General features: G+C 32.9%; 1 protein-coding gene across 5 annotated transcripts; it reads left to right on the forward strand.

Moving 5' to 3' along the window:
- The first annotated feature begins 1,884 nt into the window (after positions 1-1,884).
- On the forward strand, positions 1,885-26,252 carry LOC100182659 (receptor-type tyrosine-protein phosphatase F). 5 transcript variants are annotated; one of them, XM_026834461.1, is made up of 40 exons: positions 1,886-1,993; positions 2,096-2,125; positions 2,958-3,088; positions 3,836-4,004; positions 6,175-6,360; positions 9,296-9,406; positions 9,647-9,655; positions 10,093-10,218; positions 10,366-10,541; positions 10,913-11,070; positions 11,564-11,679; positions 11,835-11,981; positions 12,304-12,456; positions 12,576-12,739; positions 13,035-13,188; positions 13,736-14,032; positions 14,498-14,700; positions 15,042-15,159; positions 15,322-15,436; positions 15,819-15,949; positions 16,301-16,595; positions 16,765-16,986; positions 17,296-17,402; positions 17,939-18,086; positions 18,244-18,361; positions 18,590-18,751; positions 18,944-19,125; positions 19,710-19,831; positions 20,015-20,112; positions 20,355-20,527; positions 20,759-20,885; positions 21,794-21,913; positions 22,209-22,363; positions 22,621-22,744; positions 23,119-23,280; positions 23,486-23,664; positions 23,962-24,088; positions 24,398-24,508; positions 25,040-25,297; positions 25,620-26,252. In XM_026834461.1, exons 1-40 carry the CDS (start codon positions 1,906-1,908, stop codon positions 25,737-25,739), a joined length of 5,892 nt encoding a protein of 1,963 aa, XP_026690262.1. In that variant the 5' UTR covers positions 1,886-1,905; the 3' UTR covers positions 25,740-26,252. The 5 variants fall into 5 exon arrangements, with proteins under 5 accessions (XP_026690265.1, XP_002120552.1, XP_026690262.1 ...); XM_026834464.1 differs by lacking the exon at positions 2,096-2,125 and having other exon boundaries at positions 1,885-1,993; XM_026834465.1 differs by lacking the exon at positions 13,736-14,032.

The raw sequence follows: 26,252 nt of genomic DNA on the forward strand, positions 1-26,252 counted from the left end.
TCCAGTCAAACGGTCTATCGAGACAGCATTTATACTGTCTGAGGCGTGTCAGTAGTCACATAGAGTTATAGATCCCTTTTCGTCGAACAGTTGTTCTTGTTGTTGCTTTTGGGCGACATTTTTCCGCACGTATCTCAATTCTTAAACCTGGCATTTATTCTTTAATCTCTTGATTCGCCAACTTTTATAAGTGTCGACGAACCTATGCCAGCTTTTATAGATGAATAAATGGATGAATGAAATGTAACTTACTTTCCGGGTGTTGGGGTAAATGATTAAATCTGGCCTAAACTTCAGGTTCCTGACAAGGACATTACCCATAAAGAATAATATGTCATTTTAATTTGTGCAAATTCCCGAAAACAAACGCTTTTCAGCGACGACACGGTTAACTAGTGTAAGTTTACAATCCAGCACATGCAGGAGTTGTACAAAGCATGTTTACACATATTCTTTACCAAACAGACGCCGTGGCATAGTTGTTAGCACGCCTACCTGTAACCCAGAGGTAATGGGTTCAAGGCTCGACGCTGCTACCACTGTGGGCGTATGTGTCCTTGGGCAAGACACTTACGGGCAATTGCTCCAACCCCGTGGTCACTGATGGTGTTGTCTAAATTAGTAGCCATATATAAAAAAAATAGACAAAAAATAATCATCCACAAAGTAACATACATGGTAACTTGTAAACTTGCACGAGGTTTTAAACCCGCGTGATAGCGACGATCGTTTTTCGTCCACGCGAGGATAAGGTAAGTTACATTCATTCATTCATTCATTTAACCACTCACTCAATCCTCATACATCATAATAAGTTACCATAAGTTATAAATGCGTTCCACCTACTTCTCCGCGGTCACAAATAGCAAATGAAAAATGCTTTGCTGGTTACTTCTAGTTTGTTTTTGATCGAGCTCAGTCGACGGTCGTACTAAAATGTTAATTTATATATATTATGCTATTTAGTTTAATACGTGCTCACTCATTAGAGCTTTGCTGTTTTGTTTAGGTTATAAATGAGTGAATAAATAAATGAATGAAATTTATTTCGTCTCTTCATAGAATACTAACTTACAGAAAGTTAACTTACAGAAAGTTAGTATTCTATGGTCTCTTCGGTCACAATAACGAAGAACACGAGAGTTGTCAAAAGCGAAATGGTTAAAATACGCCCATTGATAAAAAAAAGAAAGAAATAATGTTTTGGATAGGCGTGACCTAAATTTAATTAAGCATATTAAAGTTCTAATTGCGAAAAAAGTGTACGTAAGGACACTCAACCCGTACAATGGGTACACAACACAACCGTACAATTATGTTTACTAATCTTTCGATTTTTTTTTTTTTTGATGCAAGTAGTGTTAAGCATTTTGTTGTTGAACGATCATTTTCAAAAACATTGAACTACGCCAGGCTTTGTGACGAAGAAACGAAGTATCCAACAAGCGCGTCGCCAACTGATCTGTTAATGCTAACTTTCACACTCCCAACACGGGATACCATTCAAACCTTTTGTGTCTGCTTTGCTTGAGTGACCTGCGCACAAATTTAACTGCGCTTCACTCAGTGTTACTTTTTACAAGCACATACAATCGCATTCTGAACCTTTTTCTTATTTCCTGTTCGTGTGTAAATAAGAAAATAAATAGAAAAATATGAGAGAGTAAAAAAAAAGTAACAAACCTTTGCCGTTGGGGAGCTAGATTTAGACATACGCTTAGAGTAGGCGAATTTTCGTTTCTGTTCAATGAGTCACAAACTTCTATGGCTTGGAGAGGCATAGGTATGTTCAGGGAATGAATAGGCCCCAATATTCTGCCTAATATGGTAATCCTATATCTAAGTTATCTGATTAAAAAAACATAATTTATTCATTACAGTTTTACATCACAGAGGTTTAGTAATATGGAGTTAGATGTAATACGATTGTTTGTATTCATTATTTTAATTGTAACGTCAGAAGGAAGAAGACGTCACCGACAATCCCGCGAAGGTATTTTTTTTATTTAAATACAAATTTCTTTGTATTCTTTTAATTAGCAAATACATAAATTCTGGTTTAACATAACGTTAATTTTATTTTACCATATCTTAGCAGCCATTTACCAACAACCAGGACAATATGGTAGGTTATCTATAATAAGTTAAAGTTGTAAAATTTTACGTTTGAATATTGTTAATGCATGGTTGTTCTATAATTGTTAATACTTTATTTAACTGTCATAATTTACAACATGCACGTTTGGTCAACTTATGCTCGGCCAACTTATTTACTCCAGCTAGTGAATTTGTGCTTTTGACACGTATTTTTTAAAAGCTGTTTCGTTGTTTGAAACCTTGATAGTACCTTTTAGGTCACATTTGAGAATATCTATTAATACACGAATTTTCATTTTCCTTGGAATGCCTCTTTAAACATAATGAAGTCTATATACAAAGAAGAACCCAGACTGCAGAGTATGGCAGGTGCACGCGCGATTTTTTTACAGACTTTCGGTTATGCACGCCACAATTTGTCCTACGCACGCCAATTAATTAAACAAAGAAAAAAATACGTATTAAATTAAGTAAGATTTCCTAACGTGGCTTGAAAATGTACATGCTTTGCACGCAGATTTTTAATGATAGCACGCGCGAACGCGAAAAATAACCGTCTTGCACGCGCGAGATCTCGTCAGGAACTGCCATACTTTGCAGACTGGAGAAGAACCATTCATTTAACTTTTGATTATTTCGCATTTAATCATCTCTTTATTTATAAAATTTGTAATTTTTGTGGTATCCACCAAGTAGCCCTTGTATATAATATATAATATTATGCTTTAGTTTTTAGTGTTGTACTATGATAGAGTACATTGTTGATCATCTTTTTTACCCATATTTATGATTCTGAATATAACTTGTCTGTATTAAGCCATAGAAATTGTGCACTGTGTAATTATGATGTTTCCTTGCAGTTTCCCCAATAATAGTTGCAGCTCCTCGATCACAAGTAGGAGTGGTAAAGGGAATAGTAGCTCTTGTATGCAATGCAACTGGCAATCCACGACCAGATATAATCTGGGAAAAGGATGGAAAAGTCATACCGGTACAGTGATGATGTCATATATCGAGTTTACATTGTTTCACAAATGTTACTTTGTTTGAATGAATTGGGTATTTGTATGTAATTTAAGGTTATAAGGAAGTAATCAATGACACATTGCTTATTATTATTTCCTGTGTATTAGATTTATAGATTACTCCCTGCTTTTACTCACTTTCCTTACCTATATTTTTGTGATAAATTAATTTAGTTTTTTGTCTTATTTGTTTTTATCAAGTAGGCCTACTTGTTCTGGGTGAGAATGAGCAAAAAAAAAAGCATAAATAAACCGTTACAACATAAATGTTGACTGTTACACGTGATAGTTCATGTTGCACAGTTCGAATCATTGACATAAAACTAACTTACCACTTGTATTTAGCGGTAATAACGCCAATCAAACCTAGAAGAGTAGAAGGAGTCACAAACGTACATACTTTTTCTTAGACAAAATGACATAAAACAGATTCATCCCGAGATTTACACAGTTACCATTACAGTAACTATTTTCAATAATTTAAACCTTGCTGTTGTAGTTATTGTACAGAAAATTGTGTGACTTATGAATAAATCCAATTATAAATCAGTTAATTTTGAAAATAAAAATCATTGAAAGAGAAAGAGTAGCAAACAATTAGATATGTATGACCTATATATTATATTATATATCTTAGCAAATATACACATAACTATTTTATCCCATGTTGTTTTACATAACTTTTTTTGCAACTTTTATATTGTAATTCATAGATGTCAAAGTCAAGATATCATATCAATAAATACAAGTCTGACAATGGATCTGGTTCTGTCCTGTGGATTGAATTTGCTCGTAAAAAGAAGGACAAAGGAAGATATGTGTGTGTTGCTACTAATAGGTTGGGTTCTGTGAGGGAGTATGCACAAGTCAACTTTTATGATGGTAAGTTGCTGTGCATGAACTACTACATTACATTTCACCAATACTTGCTTATCACTTATTGACTTATATATTCGTCCTAATAGTTAAAGTTTTAGACATCACGTTATTAAGTTTTTGTTTAAAATATGCTGCAAGATGATTAATGTGAAGAACGTTTATTTGGTAGTGTGGTACGTAGGGCAGAAATTTATATACCAGTTGACTAATTGTTATTTGGGACAATGACAATGATTATGTTAAAATACACTGCTAAAATATTTTAGAGTTGTAATGCAGCTTGTCAAAACACACATATATAGACTTCCAAAAGCTTAACTAACTTTAGTATCTAACTTCTAACTTCTAATAAAATTGTTGTTTTTTCAATCTATTCTGGGCACATGATAATCGGGCTTAACTCTTCGTATAAGAAATATAAGTGCTGTTTGATATGTTAAACAATGCATGGTTTTGTGGGGGGAGAGGAATAAAAAAGTACCACCATCATTTAAAAATGATCTAATGCGATTGAAAAAAGTTATATTTATATTTGTATTTAAAGTAATAGACTATTATTCGTTGTGTAATTTATTGACCAAGTTGCTTAAAACCTTACAAAGATTGTACTAATGTATTGTGGTTTTGAGAAACAAATCCGATAATGGATGTTGGCTATTTAATGCATGGGGTATTTCCCTAACCACATGGTCTCCACTTACATTAAAGTTCTTAAATACCAAGTTTATCTAACAAGGTTTAACACCAGTACACCACCAATAATTAACATAATATTGTTTAGTTCATTATGTCTTACTTATTTAAATTTTTTCTTTTATTTCTAGTACTGACAAATAAAATTTCCATTTTATATGTTTTATTATATACAATGCTGCAACCTTTACAAAGTAGACTAAAATACTGAGTTAATAGATTTATATATTGTAATACTTTGATATTGTTTTGACTTCATGTCGCCCATAAAGTACTTTCTTAAGCAATAGTAACCTTTTCTTTCTAAAAATTATAGTTCTTTATTTAACTTTTTTAACCAGCAAGTCATGTTGCTCACCTCATTAATATTTTAGACACAAGTTTAATTGGAATTCCTGGCACTCTCCAGTTTTGTCACAACAGTAGAACGTAGAAAAACTAACTATGATTCATTATTTTTAAAAAAGTATTGGTCTAAAAATTTTAAAGATTTTTTGTCTATGTTTTGTTAATATTTCCTTTTTTCAAAAGCAGAAAACTGAGTAAAGAAAAAGAAACATCTAAATCAGATGGGTGCAATAGAAGCACTAGTCTTTTATAAAGCTACTTTAGCAACTGGCATGTTTTAGCTACTTCTGCTTTTAAACTGTGAATCCATTATAGTACAATTTTTTCTAAGAAAATTATACAGTTAAAAAAACCTAAAATAAATACAGAATATCATGCATCTTATTTCCATTTTAGCAATATTTTTATAAAGAAAGCATGAAATAGAGGTATACACATGTATTCCACATTGTGTTTATCACACAGTGCTAAAATATTCATCACTTCCATTAATGGGTGTGGTATAAGTGCACTTCTCTGTTGTATACTTTATTGAGATTGTTAGCAGTATGTTAAGCCCTCTTTACATACCTCAACAACACATACTTGAAATAAGTTGCCTTCTGTATAGTATTTCATAATAATATAATTAATTTCACTCCTGATTTAAATGAAACTTATAACATAAAAAATACCACCTTTCAATTAAAAAAATGACTTCTGCACATAATGCATATGTATTAAGACCTACCATAGAAGAAGAATAGATATTTTAATAATCCTAATTGTTGTAATAAGCTTATTGATCAAATAGTCTTGTTTTTTTCATTTCATGATTGATGTGATAATTATTTTGTGAATTTGTGATACATGAATGGATTCAATCTTTGTTTGCATCTGGTGGTAGTAGTTCTCACTTCTCTTAATACATTTTCCATTCATCTATACTTCAGGTCATGATACGCAGGTCTGGTGTATTATAATATATTTATACATATTTAAATCATGTTACAAACTAAAAAGTGTTTATTTGTAACTTTTAAAATTTGGGTTTGGCTTAGGGTAGTTGTATAAGTATGAATCAATGAATGAATAAAATGGTACCAGGTACGGTTTGTATCACCTTTACCAACTCCCTAACTATTATCCACAGAAAAATCAACACCCATTGGGTTTCCACACATTGATATTGAACCAACAGTTAAAACAGTGGAACGTGCTCATGCCATGTCCATGGAATGTGTAATTGGAGGCTCTCCAAAGCCAACTGTTGCTTGGTACCGAAAGCGGGTGCCAATCTATCTCAATGGGTCAAGAATCAGAATGGATCCAACAACAGGTAGGCTTTTATAACATAAGATACTAACTACAGTTATTAAGTATATTTCATAATACTGTTGTTGTGAGCTTAAAGTCTTAAACTTTTAACATGTTCTCCGAGCTCTTAACACATGTGGCTTGATTAGCAGTATGGTAATGTGGAAATCATTTGCTGACTTGACCTCTGTGTATATTATTCTCGAAGATAGAAAGTTAAAGTGGTCAGACTTTTAGTCTTATTAGAGCCCATTGGGCAAGTGGTTGAACTGAAGCATTGGTGTAACCTATTTTTCTTGTATGTTATCTTTAAAGACCTTCCCTCTCATCTCATCTTAATTTGAATAAATAAATGTAACTTACTTTATCCTTGCGTGGCCGGTAATTGACAGGTGTTATATCATGGGTGTTCATACACCTCGTACCAGCTTACGAGTTACCATGTGTGTTACTTTGTGGATGTTTCAGGACTATATGTTACTTTGTATTTAATGTCAGGACTTAAGCTGAGGTTGGATTGCTGACAGCAGAATATATATGTTCATGTTGTTGTTCATATATATAGAAATACTGAAATACAATACATGTTGTTTATTCTATGATATTACAAGCAATGTTCACGTGTTGTGCAAACGATTTTTTGCATTGATTGTTTTTATGAAGAAAACCTGATATAAATGTATGAGGATTAAGAAAAAGTAACTTATCGCTGAGACATCAACAAAGAACAGTGAATTTTAGACTACATGTTGTTTAACGCGCACGGGGTGCTCGTATTCGTTTAAATGGCGAAAGAGACAGTATTATGGTTAACCTTGTCATAAAAAAATTAAAGGTTTGTTTTTTAATACAAACCTCTGTATTTGGTATCAAAATGGCATAAAATTATGAAACAAAAATATACATTTTCAATAGTTTGTTCTTGTGTGCGATTATGCGTGATACAAAACTCTAGGTCGACAGAAGTCTAGGAGTGAATACGTGACGATCGATGCTAAGTATCCTACCCAGGAATCTACAAAAGCTAACTAATAGGCAAATCTAATCGTTCTAGTTTACAATTCACATAACAAGACACATATGGCGTGATTAAGCGATGTTCGTAATCAAAGACTCGGTTCAATTTCTTGCAAACAACTCCCAAGAGTTATTCACTCAGTTCGGATTAGTTTTTAACAAACTAATCCGTAGATTAACAAACTTTTAGTAATAAAAATGCGGTCCCTTTTAAATGACAACCAACAATCAAACATGCGTGTTGTACTTTTGGCGTAATATAAAGCAACTCTTATCCAAATTTGCTTACTCAGAAATCGCGTAATATTCTTTCCCTTCTACGAAACAGAAACTGCCAACGAAACAGATTTAAGTTGGTTGCACTATGTTGCATAATTGCTTATTTGTAATTGCGTTTATTGCTTAATAATACCTGGTTAGAACGTTCTTGTATAATACAAAATAGTTTTGTTAAAATCGAAGAGTTAAATCTACGATCGATATTTGCATGGAAAGCCCAGGTAGCTTAAGCATCAACAATCTGTTTTCAATCGATTTTACAACGATTCAATTTAATTAGGTGGTGTCACGTGATGCGAAGTCTTTATACGAAAGTGGTTCCCACACAATACTTGCCTGTTGTGAAGTTAACCCAACTTTGACACCATGTTGAAAAAATAAAATAAAGTTGGTATGAATTAGAAAATGAAATAATGTTGATATGCGTAAGACATAAAACACTGTCTCGACGAGATGCATTTTTCGTTACTATGATATGCGTCAATATTCTTGCGCTTGGTATTACGGTTCAATATTAATATGGCAAAGTTACGTTAAGAAGACACCACTCAGTGTAGCAATATTTTAATTTAAATCTAAGGTTGCTCTAAGTCACGGATAGTTATGGATACGACTCGTGCATAGTTCGTAAACGTAAGTTGCAAACTTGAAACAAAACTGCACAACACGTCGGTTTCAGTTTCACGTCGAGACACTGCGGCTGCTTCGAATAAAACATAACCACATAATTCGCGGCAATGCAAAGTTCTATTGCCAGTTAAATAAACGAAACATACATAGAACACAAATTACAACACGCGAAATGGCTCAACAATGTCTCACACCGTGGACACGCATTAATATAAATACGATTCATTTGCGCTGCACAGTTTATATTTGTAGTTATTGCGGTAGTTTATCAGCGAATTCGGACTTGCTACTTTGTTACTTCCATGTTGGTTTGTCGTCAGTGTTTATTAGCTGAGCAGTTGTAGTCCATAGTAGCACAGTACAAGTAGAAGAGTTTAGCTGTAAAATCCGTAATAATCCCCTGTGGAGTTGTGTCATTGATACAGATACTTAATGTCAGTCACCCTGGTCACCCTGGGAGTCATGTGACAGCTGCCGATGCTGTGTTCAATAGTCTGTTGTTGGGGAAACATCTGATAGTCATGGCTTTTATTTTGTTGGTTTCAATTAAATATTTGATTTAATTTGAGATTCTTGATAATTTACATTAAACAAATGGTCATAAAGAAACAAATGACAGAGTTATAAATTTACCGTCATATTTACTTTGTTTATCAAACTGAATTTGGTTTTAAAACTTGGGTTTCATATGTTTGTTTTCACAATAAAAATGTAAAAAAAATGGTTTCAAGTAATGTTGTTCTATTAAGTAAATAAAACTTTCAGTCCTTCATCATGTTATTTAAAAGTTTATTTTAAAATATTTTTTTTGTGTAAAAGGTATCAATGTATCATCATATAATTGATGCTTTTTTTGAAATGTTTTTATAGGAACATGCCCTTTTAAAAGGTGGCTCTGATTCAACTACTTTTATGCACTTAAGTATAAAGTTCTTGTAGCATTTACATGTTACAGACTTGACTTTTCGGGAAAGTTGTGTGACTAAATTTTCTACTGTTTATGTGATATTAAATAGTAAAATTTATTTCAGGATCCCTAATAATAACAAAGAGCATCGATGCAGATGAAGCAAAATATCACTGTTCCGGTGAAAATATTCATGGAATTGTGTTTTCAGAAGGAGCGAGTATTTATGTTAAAGGTGGGTCATGTGAATTGTTTATATTGAGAATAAGCATCAAGTTGACTCAAAATAAACACCATGAAAAACTCTTGAAGCTAACCTATATGCCAATGAAGTAATGATGATTAATAATGATAATGAATTAAAATAAAACAGTTAAACAATTTAATGCTTTTGTTTTGGACATCTTCTTGTACATAGAAATAGCAACTGTGTTTCGAAACAACTAATAGTAACATGGTGCATTCTTTTTTATAGTTCGTCCAAGTAAGTTACACACAGCTGTTGTTGTGTCTTCACTGTCTTTATGAGCACGTGGTTAATATATTGTTGATATTTCAACAAATATATTCACCGGTATATAACCTGTTCATGTTGTTAAGTCTGGCTAAGGAATAAATAAAGTATTTATTTCCTATTGAGTAGTCAGCATTTATGTAAGATTTATATATACTTCACTTGTAAGATATATACTATACTCTACTTGTTTCTTTTGTATTAGTTTTAATGTTATCTTGTAAACAAAATGTGCAAAAGTTTGTTTATGTTTAAATGCTTATTATGAATTTTTTGGCAAGATGGCAAGTAGTGCGATATGTTGAATTATTTAACAAAAGATGAACAATGTATGGAAGAAGGATTGTGCATCGTGTAATAGCCTATGGTTATAAATTATGTGTTCCACACATTATATAATTCTATAGAAAGACTAGCATATCCTCGATTCTCCATTCCTCCTCGCAAAAGTTATGATGTTAAGATGAACGCTGCATTCAACTTGAGTTGCGTAGCTGTTGGGTCGCCGATGCCTGTGGTCAAGTGGCAGAAACGTAAGTTCAGTGATAACAATTAATCTGCTTATGTATATTAGACCGTTACAGGTGGAGAAATGCAAATACATTGTGGTTTTGATTTTTTATTACTACATTTGTTTTACATGTTTTATTTACTACATTTGTTTTACAAAATCCATGCAGATACTGCAGGTGGTTTGGTTGATGTGTGGCCACAACAGGGGATGGTGCCCGTGATTGGTGCCCTTGATTATCACATACCCCATGTCAGAGAATCAGCAAATTATACATGCGTGGCAAAGTCACGTATCAGCACCATAACTGCCACTACTGAAGTCCGTGTGAAAGCTGTACCATTGGTAAACACTCATATTTGACCTACCTTGTTTGTTTAACACAAACCTATATAATCAGTCGAATGAAAAGTTACTTCCAAAGTGGTTGAACCCTGCTGCTGGAATAGTAACATGTTACCCATAACATTGTAGATAAGTTCTTTATTTTTAACAATACGGGATAAACACCACATGTAATTTGGCTGGTCCAGGTCTGCTCAAAACGGACAATTAATCGACACAAATTGAATTTGAATATTCCTAGCCCTTTACTATTACCCAATAATTCCAGTTCTTATATAAATATAACCCCTAACTGCCAACATTGAAATGTGTGTTTTATGTCTAATAAATGTTAAGTTGGCACCTACTTTCATAATATGTGTCTATCGCAGCCACCAGTTGATCTTCAGGAATACAATGAGGCAACATCTACAACATTGTCCATCTCCTGGAGATCTGGAGATGCCGCATCTGTAACAAGTTACACTGTATATTATAAGATAAGAGATGAACAAGAGTTTCAACAATCTGATAAAGTGTCATCAGAGAGGTAACTTGATAATAGTCATCATCAAAATAATAAATATAATTTTTTTAAGAGTTTCTTTTTTTTTGAGGTTATAATTTCTGTAATCATCAACTATGCATAATGGATTTGTGATTTTTTCGGGGCACTAAAACATTTCTTTAATGAAAGTGATCTTGTTTTAAATACAAAAATTGGTTTTGGTAGATGCATTTCAGTAAGGACTTTATGTAGATTGTAAAACCAATGGCTCCAATCCAGTGGTTGCTAGTCTAAATTGTTAGCCATACAGAAAAAAAACAATCACCCACAAAATTATATCCAGGGTAACTCGCACGAAGTGGAACAGGACATTTGTGTTATAGCAGCTGTTGTTTTCCTGTTATGAAGTGATATAGCAACTTAAATTCATTCATACTTTCAATTCAACTTTTAATTCATGACTTATGTTAGTGCTCTCTACAATTTCTATTGTAAAGTACTCTATAATGCATTTTTTTTCTTTTCCAACATCCAGTTTCACAATTACTAGTCTTCAACCGTACACTGAATATGAACTAAGATTGTCTGCAACAAACCAGCAAGGGCAGGGGAACAAGAGTCAACCACTTTTTCTTAGAACTGCTGAGGCTCGTCAGTATTCAATTTTCTTGAGCTAATATAACTTAACTTTGTACTGTCACATGAAACTGCTAAAATACGACATAAGGGTAGTGTGAGCAAAATGATTACAAAAATAAGTTGAAATGTAAATTGGTTTGGGACTCATCTTTTTTATGATCTTCCAGCACCACAAGGACCTCCGCGTGACATTTCTGCATATTTTTATCAAACAAAAACAATTATGGTAATTTGGAAAGAACCACAACAACCCAATGGCGAGATAAGGAATTATAATGTTTACTATACAAGCAACCCAAGCTCACCAGTCACAGGTAAAAAGCTGCAAAATGAAATTAGAAGCTTGAAAGCGATAAAATAAAGTTCTAGAACTTTCTTCATACATATAACATTCATTTATTTATTTTCTTAACCAGCTAGTAATAATAAAAGAATAGGATATTTAAGGGAAGGTTTAATGGTTTAAACCTAATTTATCAACTTCTATATTTTTTTGCAATGTGTCCGCTTGCAATTTGGATATTATTTAGATGGTTGACAGTGGTAGACATCAGAAAATAATAATATCGTGTTACTCAAGTGCTTACTTATAAATGAGTTTCCCGCCTTGCTAACTTCTTGATTTGTTCTTCACAGAATGGATGGAAGTTCCTGTGCCAAGTGGACGTAGATTGACTGCATTGAGGGGACTTGCAGATGATGTTACTTACAGTATTCGAGTGTCTGCTATCAATGGTGCTGGGGAAAGCCCCTATTCTGAAATTGCAGTTGTAAAGACAACGCACGGAGGTATGTAGCATCGTTTCTAAATTTACTTTATTGTAATATCGTATTTCAGTATTAGGACTATGTTCATTAATGTATATTAGATATAACATGACATAACTATCAAGGTGTTTGTTTCTCAGTTCCTCCACAACCTCGCAACTTTGAAGGAAAGGCTGATTCCACAACCAGCATTCATCTCGCATGGAAACGTCCAAGCTGGGGAGCTAACGGTCCTCCTGAGGGTTCTAGTTTTGACATCACAAGTTACATTCTATTTTATAACTGCAGTGGTTCAATGTGTACGGTGAGACTTTTTTGTGTAGATTTAAACTAAGTAACGCTATATTATCAAATACAATAAACCATTCAGTTAAATAACATAAAACGGTAGGAATAATTTTGACAAAACTTTCAAACATAACACCATTGACTGGATTTGTATCACATATCGCACTGATTAAACTGCCACCATATTTTCGATGTAAGTCTTTGGAGAAGACATGTAATGATAAAATGTAACCCATGTTTACTAACGGTTTGTCCAAATTACCAGATATTTAGCAAAAAGTCAATAATGTTTCACTACTATCATCTTACAGACAAGACCACGCCAAATAACTTTTCCTCCTGCTGAAGAATTTACATTAAGTAGATTACATCCAAACACATTATACAATGTCAAGTTGGCAGCTCAAACTGTTCATGGCATGGGTACGATGACATCAACCATCGCAGTGTCTACTTTATCTGATGGTAAGCTTCACATATTGTGTGCCAACTTATTTACAACTAGACTGTATAATTTTATTTAATTACCTTGTTAAATTCCTTTTATTATATTTTACTGCAACCTTATTATGTCACACATATTCATACAAGTAACAAGTTATACAAAGTGTTGGTCATTTACAACTTGTATTTAAAGTTGTTGTTTTGTTGACACTTTGCAAATCAGATAAGGTTGAGATGAACTATATGTTCACAAGTTATGTGTTAATTATTGCACTATATGTTGCATTTAAAGTCATACTACACTGTAAATACACCACCACAAGTTTAAATTCTTCTAGAATGTGCATAAATTAATTTTAAATGTTTAAAATGTAAAGATTTACTAATATAGCAGTGCTTTTTAACCTATGAAAAAAAGGCTGAGAAGTACTGCTGTCAATGTGGGGAAATATTCTAAGTTTAAACAATTTGTTGATAGTTATATCTAATTAAGCTGCGCTATATGTGCTTGTATGAGAAATGTTAATGTTGTTTGCATCAAGTGCATGTTATATGTCGCATGTTGCAGTTCCATCTGCACCACCGAGACAGCTAAACATCAACCCAATCAATGAAACTTCCATTCGTGTATCTTGGCTTCCACCAGCCACTGAAAGTCAGAATGGTGTGCTCACTCATTACACTGTGTACCATAAACTCAGTGCTGATGATGACCAACCAAGTGCACTGGTTGTAAATGCAACTAAACAATGGACAGTAGTTGGTGGTTTGCTGCCATACAAGAGATACGATGTGTGGGTGAGCTCTTCCACAAATGTTGGTGAAGGTCCTCGTTCCACTGGTCATGTGACCACATTACAATCAAGTTTGTATTGTCATGAATTTGTTGTCTGAAAACTCTGTGCACGTTTGTTATCGTCAAGCTATTAAAACAATTAGTTATTTTGGCTTTTTTACTAATTTTTTGTTTGTTTTACCTTCAGTATTATTTTAAAACCATTAGTATTAACATTAAGTGATTATTATAGCACAAACTATTTATGTCAAATTCCACTATGCTACATTTAAAACTTAACCAGAACTTTTTCATCGGCATAATAACATATAAAAATATTAATATCTATTCACCGTTTAATAATTTTAGCAGTTCTTGTCTAATAAAAAACATTAAATTCTTACAGATAAAAACAAATTTCATTCACTAACAAAACCTGGTCTAAATATAATATGTTTTGGTCTATTTGGACTGTACCTCTGTTAACATGGACAACCGCAAAGCATAATTCTACAAAGTAAAATAATTGTAGCATTAAATTAATGTTATCCACAGCTCCATCATCAGCACCTACCAATGTCACGCTTGTTCCAATCAACTCAACAGCTGTTCGGGTTCGATGGTCACCTATACCAGCTCAATATCAAAATGGGAATATACGTGGATATCAAATCGCATACGCTGTATCCGATGTTATAACTGGACGAACGCAAATCATTAATGCGTATCAAAATAGAGAGAACAACAGAGATATTTTGGTTTGTTCATTTCAAAATCATTAATTTTGTATATAAGTAATAGATTTCAACACCATATTCTATGGCTTATAACCATTTCTATCATAGTTTGGTTGAGTCCATGCACAATATATGAACAGGCGGTTACTCCGGCACATAGTTTTCCAAATTGTCAGACATACAAAAATAAATGGTGAAAATAACTCGATAACTCATAAGCGGGCATAAGTTTTTTGAACCTATCACATCCTGTGCACAATATGGTGTGTTAAACACCCATTTTTTTTATGGCAAATTTTTAAGAATAATCAAGTGATATTAAAGATAATGATATAAAGATCGTGTTTGTTTTCAATCAATAGGAATACACAATAGGCAAACTACGACCCAAAACCAGATACTCAGTTTCGGTTTATGCATTCACTGTGAGAGGTACGGGGATGGGAAGTGAACCGAAGTATGTGGCAACCATGGGTGAAGGTAAGATCAGATCCACTATATCTATACTGTGGTAACCAATAGTAGTAAGTTCGTGTACTAAGATATTATTTATATTTTAAAGGCATTATATAAGAATACCAACAGTCTATGTCCCACACAAAATTTAAGAACAATTTTAAAATAAGTAATGTTTCACCACAGTTCCAGGCCCACCAATATTAGATGTCCAACGAGCAAGTACCGGGAAAGCAATAATAAGATGGAGGCCACCACTTGTATCAAAGGGTGCAGTAACAAGATATGCTCTAAGATACAGGTAAATTGAATTATCTTTGAGTTATGTGAAACATGATCCTGCAGGTTTTCATCCTTGCGTTTACGTGTTTTTACTCAAATCATCTTTTCTGTCACTAAATGATTTCCAGACGTATATTATGGTACATATAATATAGAATAATATTACGAATGCAAGAAATTTGTACAACTAAAGTTTATGTGCATGCAATATTCCTCCAATTAATGTTTCATTTTTTCCCATTCACATATGTCCATATTAATATTCTTTCAGTGCACAAAATTGATGGCAATCATATACATGCACATTGTTCAAACTTAGAGCTCTGTTTCCTTTATTCTCCACATCAAAATATAATTTATATTTACCACAGTTTTTCTTAATGCAGTTATATATTTTACAGATGTCAAGAAGATGTTAATACTTGTCCTTGGATAACTCGTTTATTTGGTCCAAATGTTCATGAATATTCACCTGATGATGTCATCCCCGGATGGTCGTATCAATTCAGATTATCTGCTTCAAATGTTGAAGGTTTGTTCCAAATTTATCAAACCGTTTACTACCAGATTTTGTTTAAGTTCCAACTTCATGGCAATATTTGATGTAGTTATTATGCGTAACATAAACCAGTTTTTAACAAGCTGCAGCCCTGCTTTCTTTTAACAAAACGTTAGGGTAGTTTTGATATTTTTGTCAAGGTGCTCGAAAAGGTAAAAACTGCACAAATACAACAATCTTTTGGAAGTTCATTAATTTAGTTTCTTCCCTTTTTTCATTTTCTAAAGTATCAAGTAAAGATAAGAAAGCCAGTATATAAAGCGATTGTACGGTTTCTGTGTAATGTGAATGCCACTAAATGTGTTTACCCCTTGTTTGTTTCAGGTCCCGGTCCAGAAGTAATCTCAACCATCCATCTTCAACCCATTCGTCCATCAGATGCCCCGTATAATTTATCTGCACGTACAGTGTTTGATCGGCCTGGTTCAGATGGTTCACCACCTCCAACACCTTATGCACTTAATATATCATGGTCACCACTTGCCAAACATCTAAGTAATGGAAAGATAAGCGAGTATGCTTTATACTGGAGCCCATCAACGATTGCTCGTTCGGAACCAAAAAGGTTGTCGACCAACCAAACATATTACTGGTTTATTGAAGTTTTACCAAACCAAAAGTAAGTTATGTTGTAATATATATACTGGCTATGGTTATGAATTGAAACAAAGTGTTGCTGCCATCCATAATCTTAAATGCTATGCATAAATGTGTGTGTGCTATATACTAATGTTTTATTAAATATTAAATTTGTATATATCTTTGAAAATAAACCAATATTTTAACAGGTATGAGTTCAATGTTGCTGCTGTGAATGCAGCAGGTGAAGGAGATAAGAGTCCTGGTATAATTATCACGGTCACACCCCCTCTACATCCAACCAACCCCCGTCAACATTCAAATATTTCTATACAAGCTCTTAAAGTAGATGAGATTTCTAGCTCCACCGTATGGTTGAGTTGGGAACCACCTAGTGGTGTGGATGTTGACCATTATACTGTCTCTGTAAAGTAAGTTAATTGCTTTCCGTAAACAGTTTTAGTGTACATAAATAAATACTGCACTAAAGTTTAGAAAAAATCTTATTTTTAAACACTAATGTTTATTTGGTTTCTTCAAGAAATGTTTACGTGTTTGAAAAAGTGTCAACTTTATCAATCATAACGTATACTGAGTTTCAAAAATAGAGCTTCTACACCTAATTAAAATTTAAACAATGGACATTACACATTCTAGGTGGTTTTTGGGTTATTTTAATGGGTTAAAATGTCGTAAATGTCCTATTGTATTTGATTTGAATATACAATACTTATTTTCAGGGAGGCAAACAGTGCAAAAGTTCTTCAACAAGAATCAGCGGTTCCACAAACTTCCATTCGAAACCTGCGCTCAAACATTGCATATAACTTCACTGTTGTATGGATGGGTTAGTTGTGTTAACCATAATAATATATCAGATGAATAATTAAGAAACTTATAACCTTGCAATTGTGATGGCTTCAATGTGGCTTGTGTTCTAAAAACAGTTCTGCGGCTTTAACTTGTTTTTTAATTGAATTGTTCCATTTAGCTACACAAATTTAAAAATGATTTTGGTATGCCCAATTGAAAATATGAATTTGCAAATAGGTGCCGTATACCTTACTGATATTTTGAGGGTAAGATGGAATGGTCGTTCGCTCATTCCACATTACCTTTCGTATTACAAATTATTTGTTTAAAAAGCTTAAATTTACAAAAGCTAGATTTTTAAAGCACAAAAGTAGTGATGATATGGTTTCCCTCCTTAAATAATTTTTATGTTTGCAACTGATTGTACATGATACAAGTCGACATTATTTCAGTGCATACTTGGAATCATCAGTATATGTTTGCAACTTTTACAAACTTCATGAAAAGTAAACTTCACCAAGATAAGAAATGTTTCAATATTTTTGATCTTTTTATTTTAAATCCCTACAGGTAGAAACATTAATGGTTACCCTTCATGGTTGACTGCACGTACATCACCACGACAACTAGATAAATCACCATATGTGCTGAATGTTTCCGACCAAGGGACAGTGGAGGTTTTACTTAATAGAGCTATTAACTTTGCTACAGTTAAAAGGTAAAGTTAAACCTACTTTTAAACTATCAAATAACATTACTTGTGGTAATAACCTTGTGTTTGACAATTTTGAATATCATGCATGTCCGAATACATAACCTTAACTAAGCAGATCAGTTCCTAAAACTTAAAGTTGACCACTTGCATATCATTGTAGATACTCAGTTGTGGTGGTGCCCGTAGTTAATGATGATGTCATCAATCCGAGTTCACTCAATCATGAAGTTCTGATTCGAAATTCAATCTCTATGAAAAAGCGAAGAAGAAAAAGACAGGTGTGATGCAGTGTCATACAATTGATACAATTGAAGTTTAATGCCTAATAGTTAAATTTTTCTGAGAACAACCTGCTTGTTAAAAATCTTTAAATTTTAAAAAGCAAAATTTTGAAAAAAGGTCAAAGCAACATTCTTGGTTGTCATTGTAATGTCTCGCTGTTGGTTTTTTTAGCAGTCACGAAAGATTTATTTTATGTAAAACAAGATTTTTTATTTACTGATCAGATTGGTGTTGGATTGCCATACATAACTGCTCAGTTTGATTCCCTCAACATTGAAGAAATATTTCTGGTTGGTGACGCATTAAATTATGGTGGATACATCAACCAGATGTTGGTTCGTGGTAGAAGTTACAGAATCTTTGTACGAGCAATGCTTAAAACTGCTGTAAGTTTTTAATGGATTGTTTATGATTGGTGTCTAACCATCTATATTTATTATTAGCACGAATGCTTTTACATATTTTGGATCACAGCTTCTTAAACTATATCTTGTGGCTCAACAAGTAGGGTTGCTCCTACATCCTATACCATTATACAATAACCTTCATCGATATAAATAAACGTTCTTATTATTCAGTTTCTCTCCTTTACATCAAGTCCGATGTCTGAAGTTATTTTCATTCCAAACTCCCAACCATCGAACCCTCCCACTGAGAGTCCGGTCACTACAGTTTCATCTGACCAACTGTGGATTATTGGACCTATCCTTGCAGCAGTTGTTATTCTTGTCATCGTGCTTATTATATTATACACAAGAAGGTATATTATATATATATGCTGTTTCTGTCATTAACATTTAAATCATCCTTTTTGTTTTTTAAGATTGATATATTTTCAACAGAAAACTTGTTATTTTTAAAGAAAAAAGGTTCAATCTTACCTTATATACAATTAAGTTTGTTTTATATTTAGTCGATGCCATAACATATACTTGAATGGTCTTTAAACATAAAAGAAACAAATATGTTATTTTTAAAGAAAAAAGGTTCAATCTTACCTTATATACAATTAAGTTTGTTTTATATTTAGTCGATGCCATAACATATACTTGAATGGTCTTTAAACATAAAAGAAACAAATAAATAAGTCATTAAAACCTTAATTCTTAAATAACGTTATTGCTATAATATTTCTTGTTTTATGTGCGGCTCATAACAGTCCTGGAAGGTGAGTTAAATGTTTTGTGGAATAAGAAAAAGTTGAATAGAATGATCAATGAAATATTTTGAAAAACCTTATTTACTTTTATTCCACTTGTAGTACTTCTCAACCTGTTTAAATGTATTGTTGGCTGTGGTACTAATTAAATGTGATAATTAATTAGTGGTACTTATTTTTAACAGGAAAAATGCAAAGGGAATTCCTAAAGTGAAATACACCAAACCAGTTTCGAAACATATAACCAATGAAAAGCGGATTCAGCATGATCCTGTGGAAATAAGGAGGCAGAATTGCAAAACACCAGGTGAGTAAACAAATCTTTAGCTTCAACCTTCCCTTAATTTCAAGACCTGTTAAAATTGATGGTACTGTGGTTAAATTATTTTTTTCAAAATCAGATTCCCTGTTTATTTTATTGACATATTTTTGTATTATTAATATTATGTGAATATTTAATTCAACAAATTTAAGTTTTTTTGCCCATCAGGTATGATGAGTCATCCCCCCATTTCTCTTCAACAATTCCAACATCATGTTGATCGACTGCGAGCAAATGATAATTTAAAATTCTCACAAGAATATGAGGTTTGTAAAATTATACTGCATAAGTTGCTGCTTCTCAAACCATCATTTCAAAATAATGATCAGATGCTAGTGTTGACATAACCTTTTGAATTATTGTGAAGTTTTTAAGGGGTATGAATAGAGAAATTTGTGTTTATAAAATTTTTTTAGAAATAGGCTCGCTGAAGACTTTGTTTAATTATATATTCCAAATATTTGGATTACTGTGAAAGGTTAAGTAACCACTTATTTATCAATTACAGTCAATTGATCCTGGACAGCAGTTTATCTGGGAGCATTCATCATTGGAAGTTAACAAACCTAAGAACAGATATGCCAATGTGATTGCATATGATCATTCACGGTTGACTTTATCACCCATTGATGGCGTTCCAGGATCTGATTATATTAATGCAAACTATATTAGTGGTTATAGGTTAGTTGAATCCCTATTAATTCAAGGCTAAAAGTTATCAACACCCAGCCAAAGGCTTAGACGAAAAATCATTAACATAATAAAAACTTAACTTGGGGCTGTGTATACTGTTAGTTATTACCAAGAATGTTATGCCTTCTGAAACTTAGAAACCAATAGCCATTCATAGTTTTAACTTTTGTTATTTATCAAAACTTAAACTTGACATTGTGGTCATAACTTTTACAACAGACGACAAAATGCATACATTGCCACCCAAGGCCCCATGAGAGAAACATTAAGTGATTTTTGGCGAATGGTTTGGGAGCAGAGGTCCACCATTATCGTGATGATGACTAAATGTGAAGAGAGATGTAAGGTGAGGATATTTGATCACCTGTTTCATCAATTACTTCCAGTGATCTTCAAATAAATCATGTTTTTATTTCTAAATGTGTTATACAGTAACATACATCAACCAACATTTTTTACATGTATAATATCCACAATAAAAGTGGTAAATAGAGTAATATTTTTCATGACTTTGATTTCTGACTGTTATCAAATGAGTGTGAAAGCATATAACACATACGCTCAGTGATTTGTGCAAAAAAAACAAACTAATGCACAAATATCATGCCCATTGTGTTTGAAACGTAAAGTTCCCTAAGGTCACAATGCCTCAATAATTAAAGTCCATATATGTAATAAGCCCGCGGTTCCCAAAGTGGGCGCCGCGGCGCACTAGTGCGCCGACGCAACTCGTCAAGTGCGCCGTGAAAATTTGCGGAAACATTTCCAATTTAGCATGGTCGAGATAATTGATTTGTATTAATATTTTATTGCAATATAAATTGTTGTTTTATATAAAAATCCAACGTGTTTGTTCAATAATAAAATTTAAAAAGTTTGTTTTCGCATTTCTATCTGTACAGTAGATTTGTATATTACGTAACAATGCCAATTATTTCTTTCGGTTTGCAATAATCATGTCCAGACTGTGGTACAACACTTTTCATATGCTTAAGTTTCATATGCTTAAACGAGCCTAATCTTAAAATACATGATAAAACTGTAAAAATGCGTTTTTATTTCTAAGACCTTTGGCTAAGTGCGCCGCAAACATTTTGAATAGCTCAAGTGGCGCCGGGTGAAAAAAAAGTTTGGGAACCACTGTAATAAGCTGTACATTCCTAATTATTATTATTGAAATATGTGTGTGTAGATAAAAAAATCAAAGCATAAAATTATTGTTTATTTAACAAAAAGTTATTTCTTTTATTGCAGGTGAAATGTGATCAGTATTGGCCTAATGAAGGATATGAGACTTACGGTTTGATTGGTGTAACACTAGTTGATGAAATTGAACTTGCAACTTACTGTGTTCGTACTTTTACTATTATTAAGGTGAGTTTCTATATTATGATGTCATTATTGTATTTGTGTCTCTACAATAAAATGTTTATTTAGGTCATCTTAAAAAACGTTTAGTTTTTGTGTAACTCTTATTAGGTATAATGTGTTGTTATGTCTGTCTTGAGTTTAAAATGGCTAATATATGATAATGTGCAGTTAAAGGTTATGTCTTGGGTATACTGTTGTGCAGGTTCCAGCCTTAATTCAAGCCATAAATTTGTACCGCCTAAAAATTTGTATCAATACGTGTAGCTTTTATAACAATTCATCAACAATAACTTTTCAGAATGGAGTGAATGAGCGTCGGGAAATTAAACATTTCCAATTTACTGCATGGCCCGACCATGGTGTACCTGAACATCCAACTCCTGTACTTCATTTCATGAGAAGAGTAAAAGCATTTTATCAACCTGATGCTGGACCCATTGTTGTTCATTGCAGGTAACTTGTTCAGCTTAAAGATGCACGGAATTATCTTTTTCAGTTGTGTGCAAATAATGTCCACTGAATTGAATCTATTGATTTTTTTGTTGTAAGCCGTACTGTTTTATTGGTATTTACCATGATGCCCATTCATATATCATTCTGTGACATCACTATTGCTTTTCGGTTGAGTGCACAGCTGTTTATTACAATGGCAATGAAATAAAAATAACGATAAGTGAAAGTGTTGGTCTTACTTACACCATTATCCACAGTGCTGGTGTGGGAAGAGCTGGTTGTTTTGTTTGTATCGATGCAATGTTGGATAGAATGAAACATGAAGAATCTATTGATGTTTACGGACAAGTTACTTGCATGAGAGCTGAAAGAAATTACATGGTAGGTACTTGGTTGGTTACTTATTTGCGGGCTTGTGTTATAGATACTTCATACAAGTTGAACATATTAATTGTCATTAAGTTAAAATTATCTTTATACTTAACAGGCTTACACTTTGTTTTAAACCAAAATAAATGAATTTATCCAGTACATCAATCAATTAATGGTTCTGTTATGTTATAGGATCACATGGCATATTTGTCTGTGAAACACCAAACTTTTATAAATTTCCATTTTGCATTTTTACTTACCATGTCTGTTTCATAAATTGTAAATTGATCAAAGTTTCGAGGCACAATTGAAAATCTCTAAACTAAATCTTTCTGTTTATCTGGGCAAGATTTAATAATAATTTCCCATATGTAACTAACCAGGTACAGACAGAAGATCAATACATCTTCATACATGATGCGTTACTTGAAGCAATTAATAGTGGAAACACAGAACTACCAGCAAAAGATTTGTTCAACCATCTTCATAAACTGACCACGCCCGACCATGGCAACCCAGTAACTGGCATGGAACTTGAATTTAAAGTAAATTTTAAGAAATGTTTGATTATTTAACTCTTAACATTTAGTATTAATTTGTATTTTCTACCCAGGTCTTTGTTTATATTACATAGCATAACTTTTGTTTGTATTTTCAAATTCAGTAAAGCAGTATATTAAAGAGAAAGAACCAGTATTAAACTTCAAAACTCATGTTATATTATTACATAACAATGCTTATTGTTTACAGCGATTGGCAAGCAACAAAGCATCAGCATCACGATTTGTTTCAGCAAATCTACCTTGCAATAAATTCAAGAATCGTCTTGTTAATATTCTTCCATACGAGGGTACAAGGGTGTGTCTTCAACCAATAAGAGGAGTGGAAGGCTCGGATTATATTAACGCCAGCTTTATTGATGGATACAGGTAAGTTGTGATAATTTTGTCTCCCGGCTTTTTAAACAGTCGTTTGGTTTAGCACAAAAAAAATTCCAAAATCACTGTTTTCAAATAGTATTAAAACATGTCTCTCTCACCTGCCTTAAATATTAGGTTTAGAATATTTTTATCAGAAAAGAAACTACTTTTTAGCTCTGGTGAAACTGTATTCACTGTGAGAAAAATAAATGCAGAGCTGTTTGAGATACACAAGTTACATATATTCTGTTTGTCAAGTGTTTTGAGTTTTATTTACTAATTATACAAATGTTTTAAAATTTCTAGACAAAAAAGAGCTTACATTGCCACGCAAGGTCCACTCCCTGAAACAACGGATGACTTTTGGAGAATGTTGTGGGAACATAATTCAACTATCGTTGTTATGTTGACCAAACTACGTGAACAAGGCCGGGTGGGTTGGCTTGCTCTTTCCCCCCTTGTTTATATTCATCTTATTCTATTAATTATGCATTCAATGTTTACTTAAATTTTTAAATCATTTTGTTTCCATCGATGGGTTAGATTTACTTCAGCATGTTATATTCGATGCTAAATTTAATTCAACCATTGAACATATAAAAAGATATAATAAACAAGAATATTATTGTTTTGGGAAAGATAAATAGGAGTTATAATCTGTATGGTGTCTTCAGTATGAATATCATGTTTGTGTCTTAGTTTAATAAAACATATATTTCTATTATATTGTTGACAATAACAGGACAAGTGTCATCAGTATTGGCCAGCTGAACGATCTGCACGTTACCAATACTTTGTGGTTGATCCGATGTCTGAATACAGCATGCAACAATATGTGTTACGGGAGTTTAAGGTAATATGATTAATGATTATATATGATTAAAGCAATACCAACAAAGACGGAAAATTTATAAATGGAAAGAGATACTTAAATTTTACCGAACATACCGTAATAGTTTAAAAAGAAACGACAGCTTCTGAAAAATTGTATGATAAAATAACTCTGGAGTAAAAAAATAAATTGGCCATGCGACAAAGTAGGGCATTTTCTTTAAGAAAAATGGTACTTTGCCGGTTTCTTACTTTTAAACCCAAATGACTGCCTTTTTTTAAACTGAAGGTACTAGGAAGACATATTAAACAAAAACATCATTAAGTCTTATATATATATATCACATTTGAACATCTCTTTCTATATACAAATTTTGATTTCCGTTGGTATGCCCTTTTGAAGCTTGGTTAAAAACAACTTTAATTTATTTGTATGTTCAATATTGGACTTGTAACAGAGTGGTTTAAACAAGTTCTTTTGTTAGAGTAACTTTGTGGCATCAAACAATTGTTATCATGCGAATATTTGAATAAATCACAAAATATGATGCAGGTGACCGATGCAAGGGATGGACAATCACGGACTGTTCGACAATTCCAGTTCACTGATTGGCCAGAACAAGCCGTACCAAAGTCAGGAGAAGGTTTCATTGATTTCATTGGTCAAGTTCATAAAACTAAGGAGCAGTTTGGCCAAGAAGGACCGATCACCATCCACTGCAGTGCGGGGGTTGGAAGGACAGGAGTTTTTATCACATTATCACTCGCTCTTGAAAGAATGAGGTTTGAGAACTTAGTCGACATGTTTCAGGTGATTCCCTATTACTCATATATATATGCAGTCCATCCGTTAACTGATGATTCAAATATTGTGTTATGGTTGGTCCTCTTACAGTTGTTGTATTAAATCCTTTTCTGTTGGTATTCAACTTAATTTTTTTTTGTTAGAAGTTTAAGATATTGTATTTTATGAAAATGGGTCTCCAAAGCTTCTCTATTAATCTTTGGGTTGCTGCAAAAGTTTGAGAAGTGCTGCTAATGTCATTCAACTCATGTTTTGTTTGATTCATCATTAATCATTTGTACATACAATCACAAGTGACCAAGTTCTAGTAAACCATCTTTACCCACAGACTGTGAAGATACTTCGCACACAACGACCAGCCATGGTTCAAACTGAAGATCAATATCAGTTCTGCTACAGAGCTGCTCTTGAATATCTTGGATCATTTGATCATTACACCATGGCATAGATATCACAACTAACTACTTAGATATCACAAGCATTAATACTAACGCCTATATGTATTTTAAATGTTGTTGTTTTTTCTGTTCATATTTTTTCCCCCTATTACCTATATTGTTACTTCCATATGTCAGTAGTGCAAAATATTTGTTTAAACAAAGGAGCAAATTTCAAGTTTGCTAAAGCTGCTTGGCTATGGTACATCAAAGAATTATGAAACTGGTTTATAAATTGTTTAACCATTGTAAAATACGCCATAATAGAATTTGCTTTCTAGTGACCAAAAACTTAATATAAAGAAAGTCTTTGGTCTGAAATATTTTGACAACTCGGCTTTTAGTTATTTTATTCCAAAGTTGTAAATATAGTAAGCTGACCACCATTTTGCTAAGTTTGTGGCCAAAGTATTCATTATCATTGACCTTGTGTTCATGTTATACAAGTATTGCTTTGCCAATAGTTTTAACTGTATTCCCGAATGCGATGCATCATGTTTTATTTCATTAAAACTCTTATTAAA

This window comes from Ciona intestinalis, chromosome 5, assembly GCF_000224145.3.
Source record: "Ciona intestinalis chromosome 5, KH, whole genome shotgun sequence".
Lineage (NCBI taxonomy): Eukaryota > Metazoa > Chordata > Ascidiacea > Phlebobranchia > Cionidae > Ciona > Ciona intestinalis.